Source organism: Anabrus simplex, chromosome 9 (assembly GCF_040414725.1).
Source record: "Anabrus simplex isolate iqAnaSimp1 chromosome 9, ASM4041472v1, whole genome shotgun sequence".
Taxonomy (NCBI): Eukaryota; Metazoa; Arthropoda; class Insecta; order Orthoptera; family Tettigoniidae; genus Anabrus; species Anabrus simplex.
In genome coordinates this window covers 41,072,272-41,090,736 of record NC_090273.1, presented here as the reverse complement: position 1 = coordinate 41,090,736, position 18,465 = coordinate 41,072,272, and the positions used below count along the sequence as shown (strand labels likewise).

The window sequence follows — 18,465 nt, the reverse complement described above, 5'->3', positions numbered from 1 at the left end:
GCCACTGGGATATTTCCCAATTGAGATGTATTTGTTAATAATTAATAATAAAAAATACTGCTGAACTATGGAAAAACTCCGGAACGAAACTCAGGGATGAAACACTTTTTTATTCCTTTCCATGTCCTACATCACGGCTCTTTCCTTTCTCTACCCTCATTCTTGAACGTGTCAGAACTCTTCCTCCAACAGTTAATATTTTCCCCTTAAACTAACACCATCTTATAGTTCCAACTGTTGTAAGTGATTTTGTTTCATTGCAGCAACATTTTTTACCATTTTGCAGTGTCCTGTTTTAAATGGCCGCTTCCCACTGCCTGGAAAGCAGGATGATACCTTCATCGAGTGTGTCGGCAACAGGAGTACGATCAAGACCTGTTCGTCTGGACTGCGACTGAACCCTGCCACAGAGACCTGTGACTGGTGAAGGTCTTGGCTAATCTATTTGACAACGACCGGACTGGAAATTGACCCTGAGTCTGGAAACCTGTAGTAGTTGTAGTATACATTCATCTGACTGAGTAAATTCTGACGGAACATTTCATTTGCTTGTCTCAAGATTATGATATAAACTCATTCTATCACAACAGCCATAGCTAAATATTTACTATGGGAAATATGTAAACTGAATGGAGGATGCACATCAATTGATTGTTTGAAGATAATAACTAATGCAAAAGTTAAATCCATTTAAGTAACTTAGAACCCATAGGAAATTTGTTGAATACTTTTGTGCACTACTTGGGATCATAACATATTGGTCTACAATTTGAAAGTGGAAAAAATAAATTGCCATTTTTTTTTTTACTCTACCAACCATATTAAAAGTAAAACAGAGTATATAATACAACAAGTTAAGAAAGTCAAAAGACCCCAACTTCCCCACTACGAGTCATGTAATATTACGATAAGGAAATTGTACCGTACCATATTTTCTGGATAAAAATACAATGGCGTGACTCGATCACAATTCAGTGGCTACATAAATTTCATTTTTGAGTCCATAAAAATTTGCAATATCTTGTTTTTTCTATTTTATTAAATGAAAATACAAACATTTTAATAATATGTAGATTAGTAGAAGTTAAGTAAAATTATTTACATCGCTGAATACACAGCTGTTACGGACGAATTAGGATGTTCATAGTGCACCGTCGGACTCTATTTTCACTTCAAAAATATCGTCACCTTAAACCATCTCTGGTTGCCTGGATGCAGTTACGAGCAGCCTTTCTTCTCTGTCTTCCCACAAGTAGACTTCCTTCAGCCCTCTTTCAAACTCCCTCCTTGCAGTTCTATTTGCTAGCATCCTCTTCAGGTGTCCACACCACTTCACTGTTCATTCCTTGATCTTGCTGAAAAAAGAATCTCCTATTCCCACTTCTTGTCATTCCTGATCTTGTCCTTCCTGGTCTTATGTACCATGCTAAAAAAGGTTATTTTCTCAACTGTGTGGAGTTTAGAATTATCCTTACTGGTCATTGTGGTGATTTCATGGCTGTATGTAAGAATCAGAGTATAATAAGACTTGCAGAGAGTCATCTTTGTTTTCAGAGGCACCTGTTCATCCCATAGCAACTCCCTTAATTGATAGTATAATTCCTTTCTTGGGATTATTTTAATTTGTCATCTAAATTTCACAGAGTATTTTTAAATTTTAAATTTCTTCATAGGTTCCAATCTCTTAAAGTTCTGCTGCCTGAAAATATTGTCTTGGTAACATCTTCATTTAATTTATAACATTATATGATCTTTGTAGACTTTATCCAACAATTGACCTTTTAATTTGTTCAGTGCTACATAAAAATTCTCTTTTCCTAGGTTATTTTATTTTGTCTCAAAGAGAATTGTTTAAGCTCATCAGATATCTCTGAATAATCAGGCCATCTGTAGTTTATGTACAGGAATACTCTGCTCAATAGTGCATTAATTTAATTTCCATCCCCTAGTACTCGATTCTCAATTAAAATAACAGTTAATTAGTCAAAATTATGACCTGCTTTGGTTATCTTGACACCCCATCAGCCACTATTTTTCCTATGCTGTTATTGTGTTCAAAAGTATTCAGTCATCCAGGACTGGTTTGATAAGTAAATTCCCTTATGAGTACTCCAAGCTAACAAATAATTTCTTTGTCACGGTTTGTATAAATCTTGTAAGTCTGAACACCTGTTAATGTCAACAATACCAGAGAGTTTCTCTCTTCAGGTACTAGGTTTGCTAAGCATTACATCACATTTTGTTTCACTTTTTGTTTTCAAAATTATGTGATGACTTGTCACAAAACACAGTAAAATCAATGAGAAGACTGTGCACTATACTTGCACAACTTAGTAATGAAATGTACACACCCAAGATTCATTTAATATGCTTTTCAATTTACCTTAATAGATAACTAAAAGGATTATAATCTATAACTTTTTTCAATTCTCAGTTAGCACATACATATGGATAGATACATCCATGTTAAAACAGCCTCTGAAGTTCCTAATGTAATGAGCACCAGTCGATTTGCTTTCCAGTACAGTCTTGTACTCTACATCTAGCAGAAGCTATCATCATGATCATATCTGATTTTGATGTGTCTGTATTCCAGTCCTTTTTACACCCACTTTGATTACCACCTTGAATTTTCTTGAGTTGTCAAAATAGTTTAACTCATTGTTACTGATTCTTTTTCAGAAACTCCCAGTGAAGTCATTTGAGAAAAAAGGACATGTTCTTTTTCAGTAGCCTTCCATACATTTCCATGATCTTCCAAATGTCAGGGCTCATTCTCTAATCACCACCTTAAACAAATATAATCAAAATCTCCTCAGCAACTTGTAAAATTTCCTTTATACCCAGATATATTTAGTAAACTTGTGGAAGGATATTAGATTGAACAGACTGAATGGCTTGAAATTTCTCTCTAATCCAAGGCACAATTCATACAGTACTTCACTCTCAGTTAAAAGGATTCCTTACAATGACACAAACAAATGGCAGATTTATTCCAGTAGTAGTATTGTAACAGCAATTTGTTCTGTTGTTTGAATGGATGTTCCCCATTTTATGAGATCAGATCCAAAATAAAGTATTGGTGGACAGAATAACCCCCTGGTATAGTAATTAGTTACTGGTATTAAATTTGATTTTGATTCATTTTTGCAATAAAATATAAAGTTTAAAAAAAGGCAAAATTTTCAGTTTCTAAATATCACCTTATGAACAGAATAGTAAATTTCAAAATGTTTTAAGTTCTATCATAAACAACTGTTGTTAGTTAGGAAAAGAGTTTCTATGTATAACAATGTAGTGAAATAGTATTTAATGCAAACAAATGAGCAGTAAATGTTACAAGTAGTGCACAAAATTTATCACCATTTTAAGCAATTTTTGCATATTATATATTTATTATATGTATTATTTATGTATTTATATATTTTGTTGAATAAAACTTTATAAAAAGAATATACTTCTTTTGTTTTTTCCTGCTGTTATTACACCAATGAGTTGATTGCACGGTTTGGGCCGAGTAGCTGTTACCTTGCTCTTGGTAGATATTGGGTTTGAACCTCAATGTAGGTAGCAATGAATATGGTTTCCAATTTTCACACCAGGCAAATGCCATAGTCACTTCCTTCGCACTCCTAGCCCTTTCCTATCCCATTGTCACCATAAGACCTGTCTGAGTCGCTGCAATGTAAAACCTATAGAAAATAAAGTGTTGTTATAGGCTCATTATCCTTGGTAATAGAAACCTGTTTATTAGATATATGGGCTGCCTGGCCAAGGCGGTAAAGGCATGCTCGGTTCACTCGTAAGTACATGGATTCGATTCCCCATAAGGAAGTTAAAAATTGAAGAAAGGAGATTACCACTTCAGGAGGTGCATATGATGCTAGAGATCACTCACCCTACACCAAAAATGAGTGCCAGGTTAATTTCTGGGGGCAAAGACGGCCAGGCATAAAGCTAACGCTACCCCACTAAGTGCAGAGGTTACGGATGCTAGAAGGTTCTTCATGGCCTGCATTGAGATGACTGTCCTTTTTTGCTTTTTGTCTATTAGATATCCTCTTTATATGTGTCCAATTAGTGTGGTTCAGTTTTACATAGCACTCTGCATGGAAAACATACGGTATACTTTCCCAAACTGTTTTGGCATACAGGAAGTAATATTGCCATAATACCTATCTATATTAGATGTCTCAAACTTATTTTTATAATATTGTTACTTTCACATCTCACTAACTACTCTGATGGTTTTTGGAGACACTGAGGTGCCAGAATTTTGTCCCACAGGAGTTTCTTTGTGTGCCAGTAAATCTACCGACATGAGATTGGAGTATTTTAGCACCTTGAAATACCACCAGTCTGAGCTGTGATTGAGCCTGCCAACTTGGATTCAGAAAGCTAGTACTCTGCCGTCTGAGCTACTCAACCCGTAAGTCTCACACTAATTGTACTTTTGGTTTAATGTGGGCCAACTCCTAGAAATTTGCTATTCATTTTTTTTTTATGTTGTTGCTTTTGGTAACATCAAGTGACAATTTTGGCAAAGCATTGGAACCAGTTTTTTTCTCTGCAGACTAATAAACTGCATTCATTCGTCTCATTCTCTAATAGCAGTGATGCAGCAGCATACCAACTACAGAGTGGAGTGAGTGTTACAAAATTCAGGGTCATTGAGGAGCTTATAGCAGTGTTTGCAGCAACTGCTGCTTGTAGTCCATCATATCCACTTAGATTTCTGCTAAACAACCACATTATCACACAAGCATATAAGGATACGTTCTTTGAAACTCAGTAGCTGACGCTGACCTAGATCGATTGAAGTGGTGCTTATGAACAAGGACAGTGTGCGACTTATACAAGCCCAGTTGCAAATCAGATCAAGAACCACTTGGAAGAGAAAATAATTGTGACTCAAGGATCTACAGTACTGTGTCTTTTCAAGAGAACAACTCAAATATGATCATATTTCTATCATTTCAGTCAACAGCATTTTCTGACATGATAAAATTGAGATGGAGTGAAATTATGGAAACAGACTGTATAAGGTCATGTTTGGAAGAAATAAGACAAGGATATTTCATTATACTCTGAAGCTGATTGTAACTGAAAAGCATCAAGGCAAAATCACACATTTTTTAAACATTCTGAAGTACTGAATAAGGGCAGAATATGGAAGCTGTCCTTGTCTCTCATTCTCTTTCCTCTGTAATGTATATAATATTGATCTATCATAGTGTGCATCCCAGAGGCAGCTACTGGTGCCAACATTAAAATTAGAAGTCAGTCACTAAAGTTTAAACTAAACTAAAAGCATTACCTTACCTAGGTACTTCTGGTGATCTCCATGAGGTACTTCCACTCCCTCAACTCAGTAATTAAAAGTGAGAGGACTTTTCCTCTTGATGATGATGATGATGATGATGATGATGATGATGATGTTTGTTGTTTAAAGGGGCCTAACAGCTAAGTCATCGGCCCCCTAATGGTACGAGGTGCATCGAAACTAAACGATAATTAAAACTTCAAAATGTATCCACTGATTAAAATCTAGAAACGAATGATGATGAAAAAATGACCATGAATCCAAAACAATCAGTGGATCCAATTCACATTGCTTCATACTCTGAGATGATGCTTATTGTCCAAAGGAGTCCAAAATCCTGATCACCGGTCCTCCATAATTGTACTAATCACTGGTAAAGCAGTAAATAAAAATATATCACCACATAAAGATTCTTAAGGCATTTTATCCCAAGTTCAGAGCTACCCCAAAATAAAATTGGCTCAAACCGAGTTACTGAGGCATTTCCGGATCGGGGTTCCCTATCTCAGACTGATATGTGTGCTATTCTCCAGCATCACGGAAAGGTTGTATCATCACAGACACACCCTGTGTATTATTTTATTAGTATACAGTGGCGCAGTAGTATTGGGGGAGAGCTTAAGAAAATAATTACCAAACATTGCCTTAATGTTAGTTATAGGCCTTGTATCATCATCATCATCATCATCATCATCATCGTTGACCATCTCTAGTTGTCCGGGTGTGGGGTACGAGCCCCCTCCATCTTTGTGGTGTTCCTCCTACAGTGGTACTAATCACAGGTAAAGTAAACTCATGGTTTTCTTTGCATGGTGGTAATAATCATAGGTAATGTAGACCCATGGTATGTCACATATAATGGCACCATTCACAGGTAACACAGACCCATGGCATTCCTCACATAAGGGTACTACACACAAGCAACGTAGATCTATGGTGTTCTTCACTTAGCAAGACTAATCATGGGCACCGTATTTCCTCACATAGTGGAACTAATCACAGGCCACATATACTCACGGTATTGCTAACATAGTGGTACTAATCATAGGCAAAGTAGACCCATGGTGTATTACACATTATGGTACCACCCACAGATAACATAGACCCCATGGTGTTCCTCACATAAAGGCACTACTCACAGGCAACGCAGACCCATGGTGGTCTACATATAGTGGTGCTGATCACAGGCAACGCAGACCCATGGTGCTCCTCAAATAGTGGTACTACTCATAGGTAATGCAGACCTGTTCTGAATACAGGGGAACCAACACAATTCAGTGTGGCAGCTCCTTTGCAGGTCTTTTTGCAGGCACTTACAATCCTGTAACTTATTTATTACTCAATACAGTATAACATCATCTACAGAAAGGCTTGTCTTGCAAATATCATTTATATACATAAGAAAACAAAGATCCAATAATACTGCATTGCAGAAACCCCTTCTTAATCATTACATTATCAGATAATGTTTCACCTATTCTAATTCTCTGAGTTCAATTTCCTAGAAATTTAACCACCCATTCAATCACTCTATTTTCTAATCAAATAGCTCTCATTTTTGGGTCAGTTGTCTTCCATGATCTACCCTGTCAAAAGTCTTAGATAGATCAATAAGCGATACAGTCCATTTGACCTCCTGAATAATCTGCTATGTTGACGGCAGTATTTTTTAGTCACCATCTGCTTACCTTTTTTTTTTTTTACCTGTTGATGGTGGAGAAGGAAAAGGATAAGAAATAAGTAACAAGCTTATGAAATGTACTTCAAAATACAATAATATATTATCAACACACGTTTATGTACAAATAGTTTAAAAAGCATTCATTTTCATTTCCATTTAGTTATATATATCTTACGGCCTAGCAAGCTGCCTGTCTGAAGGAAGTACAAAAGAAGGACCCCATGAGATATGTCCCATCCCAGTCATGCATGCACCTGAGAAAACTAAGATCTGCCTCTTCCCTTCCTGAGCTTGGTCCTTACTTTCTTTTCATCAGCAGGGGTGCAGCAGGAATGCCCATTACTGTACACTTGAAGTGAAAGAAGACTTTCAAGCTGACACACAAAATGCAACCAACTTATTTAAAATCACTCATGCCTGATGATATACAATTAAGCCAGTGTATTTTAACTTTTAAAAGGCCTGTTAATGATTTCATAACTCCAACCTATGCCAGGTTTATATAACATAAATATCAGGTTACAAAACAATATACAAGTTAACAGTTAGGATATTTGTACAAAAAGTGGTAAGTACATTTATTAGGTTGAAGTATCAACCCCAAAACAACACAAAATCCTTGACTTACAAGAGAAGTCTTAGGAAAAGAAAATGAGTTTCATCAAAAATATTTCAGTGGCTAGGGAAGAGTCTCTGTGGCTTATGGGTGAAGTATCGGGAAAGAAAATAAACACTTCTAGCTCTGATCATAGACACAGGATTTCCAGTTTTGTGTGGATTTTGAAGCACAGGGATATAACTTTTCATTTAAAAAATCCCATGTGTACTGGTTGGGATTCAAACCCTGGTCATCTTAGTAAGAAGCCAATAACAATGAAATACAGCTATCAGGTCGCAAAATATCAGGAAAGATTAATCCTTGATAGTGGGAGATATTTTAGAACAATCCTCAGTTTTCCAGATTGTTAGCTGACACAGCCTACTGTCTAAGTGGTTATAGGAGGAATTCCCTCTAAGGAAAAGAGCTGCTTTAGGTACATTGCTACCATTTTACCCTTCTTTAAACTAACTACTGACCTCTAGATCAGAACAGGCGTATTACCTAGCTATTTGAAACTTCTTTTGAATTTTAGTTTCTGTCTCCTTGAATATTTCATTTGCTGCAAAGACAACAATTTCAGTTGCACTTTTTCTTTATACAACACAGTTAACTGCATTGACTTTGCTACACTTCTTTAAATGGTAAGCAAATGACCTCACTGGGTTGCTTTCCATCTTACGAACAGTCATCGTAGGCAACAGCAGATATAATTTCCACTGTATCTGAAAACAACCATCTTATTAAAAAGTTTTGGAGCACAAATAAAAGGTTAACAGTAAATTTACCACAGTATGAAGAACATTCCCAAATTCATATATGTTCGGAAGGAATTGGGACATGACGATTAAGAACAAGAAATATACCCAGATGGCATGCAGATACTGGAGTGCCACATTGTCAGTGTTACAATATCCTTAGTCTTATTGCTTGACTTTCACAGCTGAGCCCACTGCCTCTCACATTAGACAGCTCCTCAGCTGGTCTCCCCGAGGCTGAGTAAAACCCATTCCAGCGCAGAGTTCTGGATTAAAATACTTGGGTGAGTTGGGAATCAAACTAGGACCTCTGGCTAAGAGGCAGATACACTGCAGGGCAACTAACCATTAAATATATGTAATTAAAAGTTGCCACTGTAACCAAAATGCAATTAATATTTTTAATTTCCCTTCGCCCATGACTATCCTATTGAAATCTTTACTTAGTATTATTTCTGCACAATACATTCCTCCACAACTGAACCCAGAATCTCGTGATATCTTGTCCAAGGCTGTAGATCATCTTTGACTGAATTATATTTGGAATGTTATCACTAAACTAAAAGTGAAGATAAATAAAAGTTCTGAGCATCGAATGCCTCAAGCACTACGAACACTGTTTTCCAAATAATAAATAAATACTGTATACTATTTTTACTATACACACAAAACCCAAAATAAAAGTACTGAATAAACTCTTCTGGCTTGAAACTGTTATCAGCTTTCTGCTATACACAGTGTTATCATAGGGTTCAGCATTTGTTGTGGGTACAAATTTCAATTAATAATATATTTTTACCATGGGAAAAGGGAAAAAGCACAAATTTCCAGTAAAATTAAAAAAAAAAATTGTATTATCATTTTGAACATAATTTGTTAATAATGGCAATATTCCATGAACTTAATTTGGAATAATTTAATTCAATATAGAATATGCTTTAAAAAAATCAGATTCCACACAGGTACCTTGTGAAAATCAGGTTCCTATTTATTCTCCAAATCTATTTTAAGGCTTCTTCAGATGCCAAATGCCTGGACATGACTTGTTCAAGCAATGGGCTATGACCTGCTACACCCCTGCCTGCTCTACTCGGTAACATCACGGACAAATCATACCTTCAGTATTTCTTGTATGAAGGTAGGAGGCAGAAGGTCTTTAAATATATAATGTAATATACATTCTCCTGCAAACTAATTGTTGTTCTCATATCAAATTACATCTACAGTCTTGTTGTAGGGTTCATACTTTGTAGCACCAAACCTTCTGGTGATATCTGATGTGGTCCAAGATCACAGTTAAGATAATAATAATAATAATAATAATATTAGTTGTGCTGTAGTTCAAAATATAATATGTCAAGTCACATTCACTCACTATATACACAATTAAGTAAACAACAGTCTTCCTTGGGAACTTACAATGCCAAGATTCAGAAGTCCAATGAGCTCAATTATTCAAAAAATATAGCTCATAATACAAGTCTATAGGTATACTGCATTTGTTTGAGTAATATTCACAGCATAGTAATAAAAACAAAAATAAATGAAATGCAATATTAAATCACAAAAAAGAACACTTTGCATTTTACATAATCCCATAAAGATGTCTTTTAGTTTAGTGTCGCTTAAATATTTTTAGGAAGAAAGTAGGCAATATATTTACAAAAAAATCAACCTCTCCCAAAAAGACCATGGAAAGTCAACGAGCCATTCCCGATAGTAATGGTGAGCTCTGAAACAGTTTCCTTTTTCCAGGTAACTTACAGTGTAAAGGAACAATTATCAGGATAAATGTAACTTGAAAGCTTATCAGCCTGTCGAACACACACATTCATTATGAATATTACACCTGTAAGGAAAAAAAAAACATATTATTAAGCAAGGAATGAAAATACACACTATTCCTTATTACCGTATTTCTCCAAATCCAAGACAATGTTTTTCTATCAGAATCTCATGTGAAAAATCAAGGGTCATCTTGCATTTGCGACTTAACAGTAAATGAACACCACTGGCAGCTCCTATGGTAATGACGCTGTTTCTTTTCACCCCCCGCATGCGTGCACACAAAACTTATAATATTAAATCACTATAACAATGATTTATTGTTGAACAATAGAACAATAGTCCAATTAGTAGACTTGTAACTGATGACAACATCAAGAGGACATCACGACAAGCGGACAATAGTGCTCACGGAAGATTTTAAACCACGACCTTATAAGGACATAAATTTTTTCTTAATGAGAACATTTTAACATTCATACCATGATCCTCACTTCAGTTTTAAATGTTTTTAACTACAATATGTAATGTCAATTTTAGCAATCTACTGAAGATGATCCAATTAGGATCGAAACATGTATAGTTGTAACAAATGTGAAATTTAAGTTTTTTAAATTCACATTAACCAGAAGGTATTGAATAAGGAGGATATTGTTCAACGATAAATCATTGTTATAGTTATTTAAACAATATTAGTTTAGTTGTCAATATAGAAACATGAAATTTATATTTTGTAGCACACAAAACTTGTTGACAATCAATGTCTGCCTCTTTATTATACATCACTAGCCATGGCAACTGGTTGTACAGTGTCTCTGTGTAACGCCGCTTGATCTCTGGAAATAGTGGAGAGAGAATAAAATTCCATTAACTTCTACAAAAAATGTTTCTCAAATCCGCAGAATGGCATTAAAACATGCGAGCCTTTGAATTCTTAGAAAGACCAGGGCTACTCAGTGGCAGAGTTATAACATGTCTACTGTACCTGACGCTTAGTAAAATTAAATTTTATAGACAGCAGGAATATTTTCGTGATGGATTGTCGTGGAACAGGTATTGCCGGCAAATTTTCAATGGGTTCTCATTGATATTATGATGCTGATTTTAATTTAATGGTCATTAAACACGTGAAAATGAAGAATAATTGTGCATACTGTAAAAAAAGATGCATTCAGTGGCCTGCAACAAGGACGCTTTAAAGAAGTCAAAGATGAAATTGTGAGGTATGGGAGCGAAAAACGCAATGCCATAGCATGGCACAATAAAGTCTTTCTTTGACCTTCAATGCCCGCGTATTTATTAGGCCTATACATCGCTAGCCGCTGAAGTCGGCTCAACCTGGCAAGCGAGACGTGTGTGTAGCGCCAGCCAGTTTTACCTGACGCCGAGTAAAGTAACAGTTTTATAGTCGGCAGGAATATTTTCCCGATGGATCGTCGCATTGTAGAGATGCGTGGAACAGGTATTGCCGGTAAATTTTCAGTAGGTTCTCTTTGATATTATGATGCCAATTTTAGGTTAATGGTTATTAAACCTGCAGAAATAAAGAATAATCATGAGCCACAATAAAATACAGCGTACCGGTAACTAAAGCCACTGTTTGGCGCTGGCGTGAAGACAAAGTTAGTCTAAAAATGCATACTGTACAAGAAAGGCATTCATATGATTTTAAAAAGCACTTTTTAAGCCTGATTTAATTTTTTGAAGGAAAAAGTGGGGGTCGTCTTACATTCAGGGTCATCTTGTGCGCGTGGCGTGTGGGGGGTTGAAAAGCAGCAGCGTGGTTACCGTGGTAGCTGCCAGTGGGGTTCATTACTGTATTCCTTGCTTAATAATGTGTTTTTTTTTTTCACAGGTATGTTTTAGTGTAATATTTATATTAAACTTGTATGTTCAACAGACTGAAAAGGTTTAAAGTTACACCGGACAACAGGATAAATGCAATGCCAGGTCAGCATGGGAAGAGGGAGCAGAAAAAGACAAGGATAATCTCCACATCTTCAAATAGACTGGCTCTCTCCTCTCCTATTCCCAGTTCTTCTGCATCCATTTCCTCCAGCTACCGATGAGCTCATTCTGCTTCCGAGCTCCATCAGGAAGGCAGGGATCAACATTCACTGAAGGCCCATCTTGTCGGATCTTCAATCTGAATGCAGGAAATTTAGGATAGGAAGACAGCTGGATAACAAAGGAAAAGGGAAGAGACATATAGGTGGCATATACAGTGAGTCTTTTACCAGACAGTCTTTTCCTGTGTTCATTCAGCTTTCTTATCATCATAGGATATGCCATTTGATTAGCACTCTCTTTCGTTTTAGTTCATTAATTTTGACTATCATTTATTTAGGTTAACTTCATGGACACTGCATTGAATTGCGAATTTCTACCAGCTGCATTCTATGAACTGCCAGATATTAATCATATCTTCGTGTGCCATTTTTTTACAATCTCCATCAATATTTTCAAGATATTTTAATAAGAAGCACTAACATTTTAACATGGTGCAATGCATCCAAGGACTGTAGAGCCTTATTTTAATTTTATATGTTTCATGTTGTGCCCAGATCCTTTTAATACCTTTTTACGTCATTTGTGTCTGTGCATTTGTTTTAGTCATTAGATGTATTTGTACAGTTTGTGGCCGATGATGACCAGCCAAGGCCGAAACTAGTTCCAAGGTTAAAAAATGTAATGTAAACATTGCATAATATAGTATTGAAAAGGTGGACCATTGAAGTGTAATTATTATTGTGTTTCTTATCATCTTCACTCCTCGCAACAAGGCAGAGATCTGTCGTGCTGGCCCTTCACGAGCGTTGATGCCCGTCCTCATGATGAATCTGGGAAGCAGCTTGATGGGGGCTGAGAAGAACTGAGATTGATGAGGAAAGAGTCGATCTATTTGAAGATAGCAGTGTAAGAAGATGTGGAGATTGTCCGTGTCCTTTTGTGTTTTCATGTTCGTCCTTGTCTCCCTTTTCTCCATACTGACCTGTCATTCTGTTTATCCTGTTACCCACTCCTTTCTAGTTCCTATCTCTCTCTCTACATGATTTGTTATCCATGCTAGTTAATTTCTAGCATTAAAGACAAAGTGAGTGAGTATGCTAGGACCTTGCATCTTTGTATGAATTTTTACATAGAAGTGCTTTGTTGTAATCTTGGAAAAAGTTTCTCATTACTTGCCAGTAAAAAAATTCTTTATAGAACTATCAGTTAAGTAAATTCCAGATTTAGTCAATTAACAGTTGGTATAGGAATGAATATACCAGTTTTGTAGTGATAGTGACAAGAGAATCTGAAGGCCTGGTGTCTTACAGGGTAACGTTTGAACACCTACAAGCAAAATTCAGATTACACTTTTCTGCCTTAAAACTACAATGAGGTCTCCTTTTAAATAAGATGGAAGAGGCTTCCAAAATAAGATAGAAAAGATGCAATAAACATAATTTTTTTCTATGAGAGTTTCAGGTGATGTATAGTTTAAATGCCTCATTAATTACTGAATCCTTGTATTGCTAATAATTGGTGTGAAAAAAAAAAAAAAGAAAAAAAAAGAAAAAAACCAAGCCTAAAAGTAAAATGTTTACTTTAAAAGAGAGATTGTCTCAATATAGATTCAACTGGGAAGTTTAAAATAGCATGAAAAGAGTGTATTAACAGGGAATTGTTACCGGTACTGTAAATGTTGTAATTAGGTTCCAAATTAAAATATGTATCCTTTTCCCTAACTTAACAATGATACAGATTTTCTTGTATAAAACTGATTCATTTTATATATTGACAGTAAACTATAGCGTTCTTTATTAAAGTACAATGAAAACAGGACTGTTACAACCATGCACAATAAGATTGTGATAGAGCAATTGCCAAGGTTCAAAACTTCCATATGTATACTCACAGAAGTGTAAGTTTAAAGGCAAATAACTGACCTTCCAGAGGTCATCGTTCTCATGTTTCCTTTATCATCAGTTTCATTTTGAGTCTTCGTCTGCAGCTATTGCTGAGACAGGCCACTGGTATAATGTAAAACAAGAGAGCAGGGAAATATCTGGAGTTTTTAGTGGAATCTCAAATTTTAATGTTAAAAACATAGATTCATAGCCAGTTATAGAGTATCTTAGTTTAAAGGTTTGTCTTCATAATTATGAAACTAGGAAGACTTAGCTTAGTATTATTCAAAATAACACTTTCTGAAATATTGAACACAATAAATATCTGCTCCTGCACCGGAACATACTGTATCAGTACTGAGTGACAACCTGGCTAAACGGCAGTTACATCATTATGTAACATAACTATGCAAATCAGCATATAAAAGCAATCAGTTTGAGCTAGACAGAGGCAAGGCTCACACAGAAATAATATTAGAAAAGCCAACAGTGTGTCAGCATGTGGAAAACTATATCAAATTGGCATGAATAATGCTGGGGAGATAATTTTCATTACCAAATAAACAAGAAAGCATTTTCCATCAAGTAATATTTTTAAAATATTTATGGAGCTAGAAAGGTACTTTGTTTTCTGAAATCTTAATGAGTGCATTATTTATCTTTAAAAAAATACATGATTGATCTCCTGATGTTTTGGTAGATTTCTTGTTTTAATTTCAAATTTGAATTACTTAGTTCTCCTATTACCAAAGAAGAATGCAGACACATTTATTTTCTTGCAATACCTCACTTTCTGATGTGCATTTCTACTGTGTAACCATCTCTATAATTCAAGTCTTCCATCAGATCTTATTTCCTCTCTAGTTTGATAAGCACCTGTTCTACACCAGTGAGAATGTTTTAAATATAAAAGACAAGCTTGTAGATGATGCCCAGATTAAAATTCAGTGTAGTCCACTTTTTAATTCTTTTTAAAAGTGGCATCAACTAGGGCATTAGTAATTTTTAGAATTCATTATTGATTTATTTTACGATTGCACCTACTATCTGAGTTTCATTTCAATTAAGAATGCAAGAATGTCCATAATTGCAGTCCTTCTGAAGTATAATTTAAATAGGTGCAAGTATGAACATTGAAGAATTTAATTACCGGTAATATATTCGTTTGTTTATTCCTGAAAGTTAAATGACAAAATTGTTTCTTTTTTTAAAAAAGAAATGGAAGTTAGATATTACATCATCGTAAGATTTTTAGAGTTCATATTTAAAATAAATAAATCAACAAGATTTCAGTTTACCTCTGGGAGATATAAGCCTGTCAGTAATCCTTGTAGCTTGAAATGAAGGAAGGCTTCATAGAAACTGGAATATGAAATGTACAAGACCTTATCTGGAAGACTGATACCTGAGCCTGCTACTGAATTCTCACAACTCTAGTGAGGCTTCCGTTGTACTTTACAGGTCCTAAACTCGGATAAACTGTTAAAGAGTAAGCTATTTCCAAAGCAGAGAGGATATAAAGTTGTAAAAAGGTTTAGAAAAGAAGCATAAATAGCGAAAGTGTGGTCCCTCCAATACGACCCCAACCACGAGGCACAGAACGTGTACAGCTAGTAATATCACTCTTCATTTTATAGCCTGGCCTCAAGCCCTTATGCAACACCGTAAGAAACCATGCAACACACCTACAACATACAACAAGAAATAAAATAAATACGTGATAAACAAGATAATCTATGACCCCACTAACTGATCTCTGAATAGCAAATTGTAATAATCCCACCACCGAAACTACTGCGTGTTACTCAGATTTCATATGTTACATACCTATAAAGAAAAGTGCAGCTGTGAAATGGCAGGAGGAACGTTTAGATAAATTTTAGAGCAATGTGCTCTTTATATTAAAGAACAGGAAGGCTACAGGTTCAAATCACACAAACAAATGCAGTATTTTAATACAATATAAAAATTGTCCTAGCAACCACTTTGTAACTTGTGATTATGGCACTTTTACTTAAGCGAACTGACTTGGCAATGTCACACGGAAGTCTGAGTGATTCCTGCCGAGATCCAATTCCTCGGATTAAGTTTCTTGAGCTCCGAGCTCTCAAATTCCGAGTCTTCGATATCGCACAGGTTTGTTGAGAGATCGCTGTTGCTGGTACAACCTCCCAGTAGCGAAGCACGTTCTCCAAGTACAGTTATGACAGAACCATCTTCGTCGTCTCCCTTACGCCGCCTAGCACTTGGAAAACCATAAGGCACCACTTCTTCTTCTTCGTCATCGGTGTCGTCAAGGTTGTTGCTATTGTTGTTGTGCTCTGCCTCGGTCTCGCTGTTGATGTTGTAGCGAGGTAAGTACGAGTTGGGGTGACGCAGATAGCTGTTGGCAGTGTTGAAGTGGTATTCCTCTCCACCGCTGTCCAGCATGTTACAGCTTTGCAGGTTTGGACTATCTGGGTACTCTGTCCCACATTCAGAGTCTCCAACATACTCAGACTCCTGGTCCTCGTTCAGAGTCTCAATGTCTCGAGCTGGATCTATGGGTCCCAGCACTGAAAACACATACAAGTTACTTACATTTGGGAATACTAATCAGTATTAAATGTTAGTTAAGTCATATACAGAAACATAGGAATCTGAATAGGAACAAGAGTCATAAAAAGGGGAATAAGAAAGGAACACGTACTCAGTGGTCCACCTGTCCCTTGCAATCTAGTTTTATACAACCCGCCGTGTTTACTACAATTCTGAAATACATTGCTACCTCGACCGAGGTAATATAACGAGCTGTGTGGTTATGGGCTAGAAGACAGCAGGGATTGTGAGCGCCACTGTTAATTCATTATGCGTACTCCCAACATAAAACGAGCACAGGTATGAAGAACATGTATCTTACCACAGGAGGTGCAACTACCCCTCCCACTAAGGAACAGGTATTGTATAGGTTGCGAATTCCCCACAGCATGTCAAGCCTCACAACAGCTCATTTGGCAGGCGGGCGGTCGGAGATGTGATAGTGGACAGTGTTCGAGCATAAGGAGGATAAAATCTTACGCAAATAATTGTTTTTATTGCCAACTGCCTGGGATGTGGTCCCTCTCCCTCAACCGAGGTAATATAATGAGATGTGTGGTTATGGGCTAGAAGACAGCAGGAATTGTGAGCACCACTATTAACTCATTATGCGTACCCCAAATGAACCCATAAAATGAGCACAGGTACGAAAACGTGACAGTAGACAGTGCTCGAGGATAAGGAGGATTAAATCCTACACAAGTAATTGTTTTTACTGCCAACTGCCTGCGATGTGGTCCCTCTCTCTCAACCAAGGTGGTTATGGGCTAGAAGACTGCAGGAATCGTGAGCGCCACTATTAACTAACACTATTAACCCAAATGAACCCACAGAACAGTTTCCACAGACTGATTTGTTTATTTGGCTCTGTAAAGGGCCGTTGGTATTGCATGAGAGGGTATGGAGCTGGGTTGGACGAGGATGAGGAGGTGATGGTATGTGGCTATGACACAGGCTACCAGTTAGCTACGTCGCACATGTTCCAAGCTTCGTATGACACAGGTAGGGCAGAGTGTGCTCCACTGGAACAGTAACAACATGCGATGGCAGGTAGGTATGAACTTTTTTCCAGACTCTAGAGACATCGCTCTACCTCACTGCAACACAGTTACAACAGGAACTGCACACACGTACAAGGAACAGGTATTGCATAGGCTGGGAACTGTCCGCTGCATGGCAAACCCCGGTTTAGGGAGAGGGACCGACACATTTCAGAATTGTAGTAAATATGGCGGGTTGCATAAAACTAGACTGCAAGGGGCTTATGGACCACCCGGTATAATAGGACGAACAAAATGGCGGGTCATTGTGGGTAAAGGGAGTTTGTCCTCATCTCCTAATTCTGTTGCTCCCTCTTCCCACTAACCTGATATTTTATTCGTCCTATTATATGCATTCTTTTCTTATCAAATGCCCTCTATCTCCCCAACTTGCTTCGACACTTGGTTGTTCCTTTCCTGTCTTACGTAAATAAGAACACATAACAGGACAAAGACAATGTGAGAAAAGGGAGCAATAGAAACAGGAAACAAGGACAATCTTCACACTTTTGTATACTGTCATCTTCAAATAGATAGGCTCTCTCCACAACAATCTCGGTTATTCTACATCCATTTCTTCTCAGCCATCAGTGAGCTCATTTATTCTTCCAGGCTTCATCAGAAGGATAGGCTTCAGTACTCCTCAAGGGGCTATTTCAACAGCTGGCAGCTGAGAAGTAATTGATGTATAATAAATGGGATTGACGATGAGAGAACCTGCTTATGTGAAGACAGCACTATATGGATATGTGAAGATTATTTATTTATTCATGTGAGTAGCACAATATAGATTACAGATGCAAATTAAAT

The 18,465-nt window shown here is 36.7% G+C and overlaps 1 protein-coding gene across 1 annotated transcript in view; it reads right to left on the bottom strand.

Annotated features, from left to right (window-relative positions):
• Nucleotides 1–7,082: 7,082 nt before the first annotated feature.
• LOC136880846 (fat-like cadherin-related tumor suppressor homolog) overlaps nt 7,083–18,465 on the bottom strand; it is a 372,162-nt gene continuing 360,779 nt past the window's right edge. Inside the window, exons 43-44 of the mRNA XM_068229137.1 lie at nt 18,373–18,375; nt 7,083–16,593 (exon numbers count right to left, since the gene is read on the bottom strand). Coding sequence (XP_068085238.1) covers nt 16,076–16,593; nt 18,373–18,375 — 521 coding nt within the window. The 3' untranslated portion in view covers nt 7,083–16,075. The remainder of the gene's footprint in view (nt 16,594–18,372; nt 18,376–18,465) is intronic.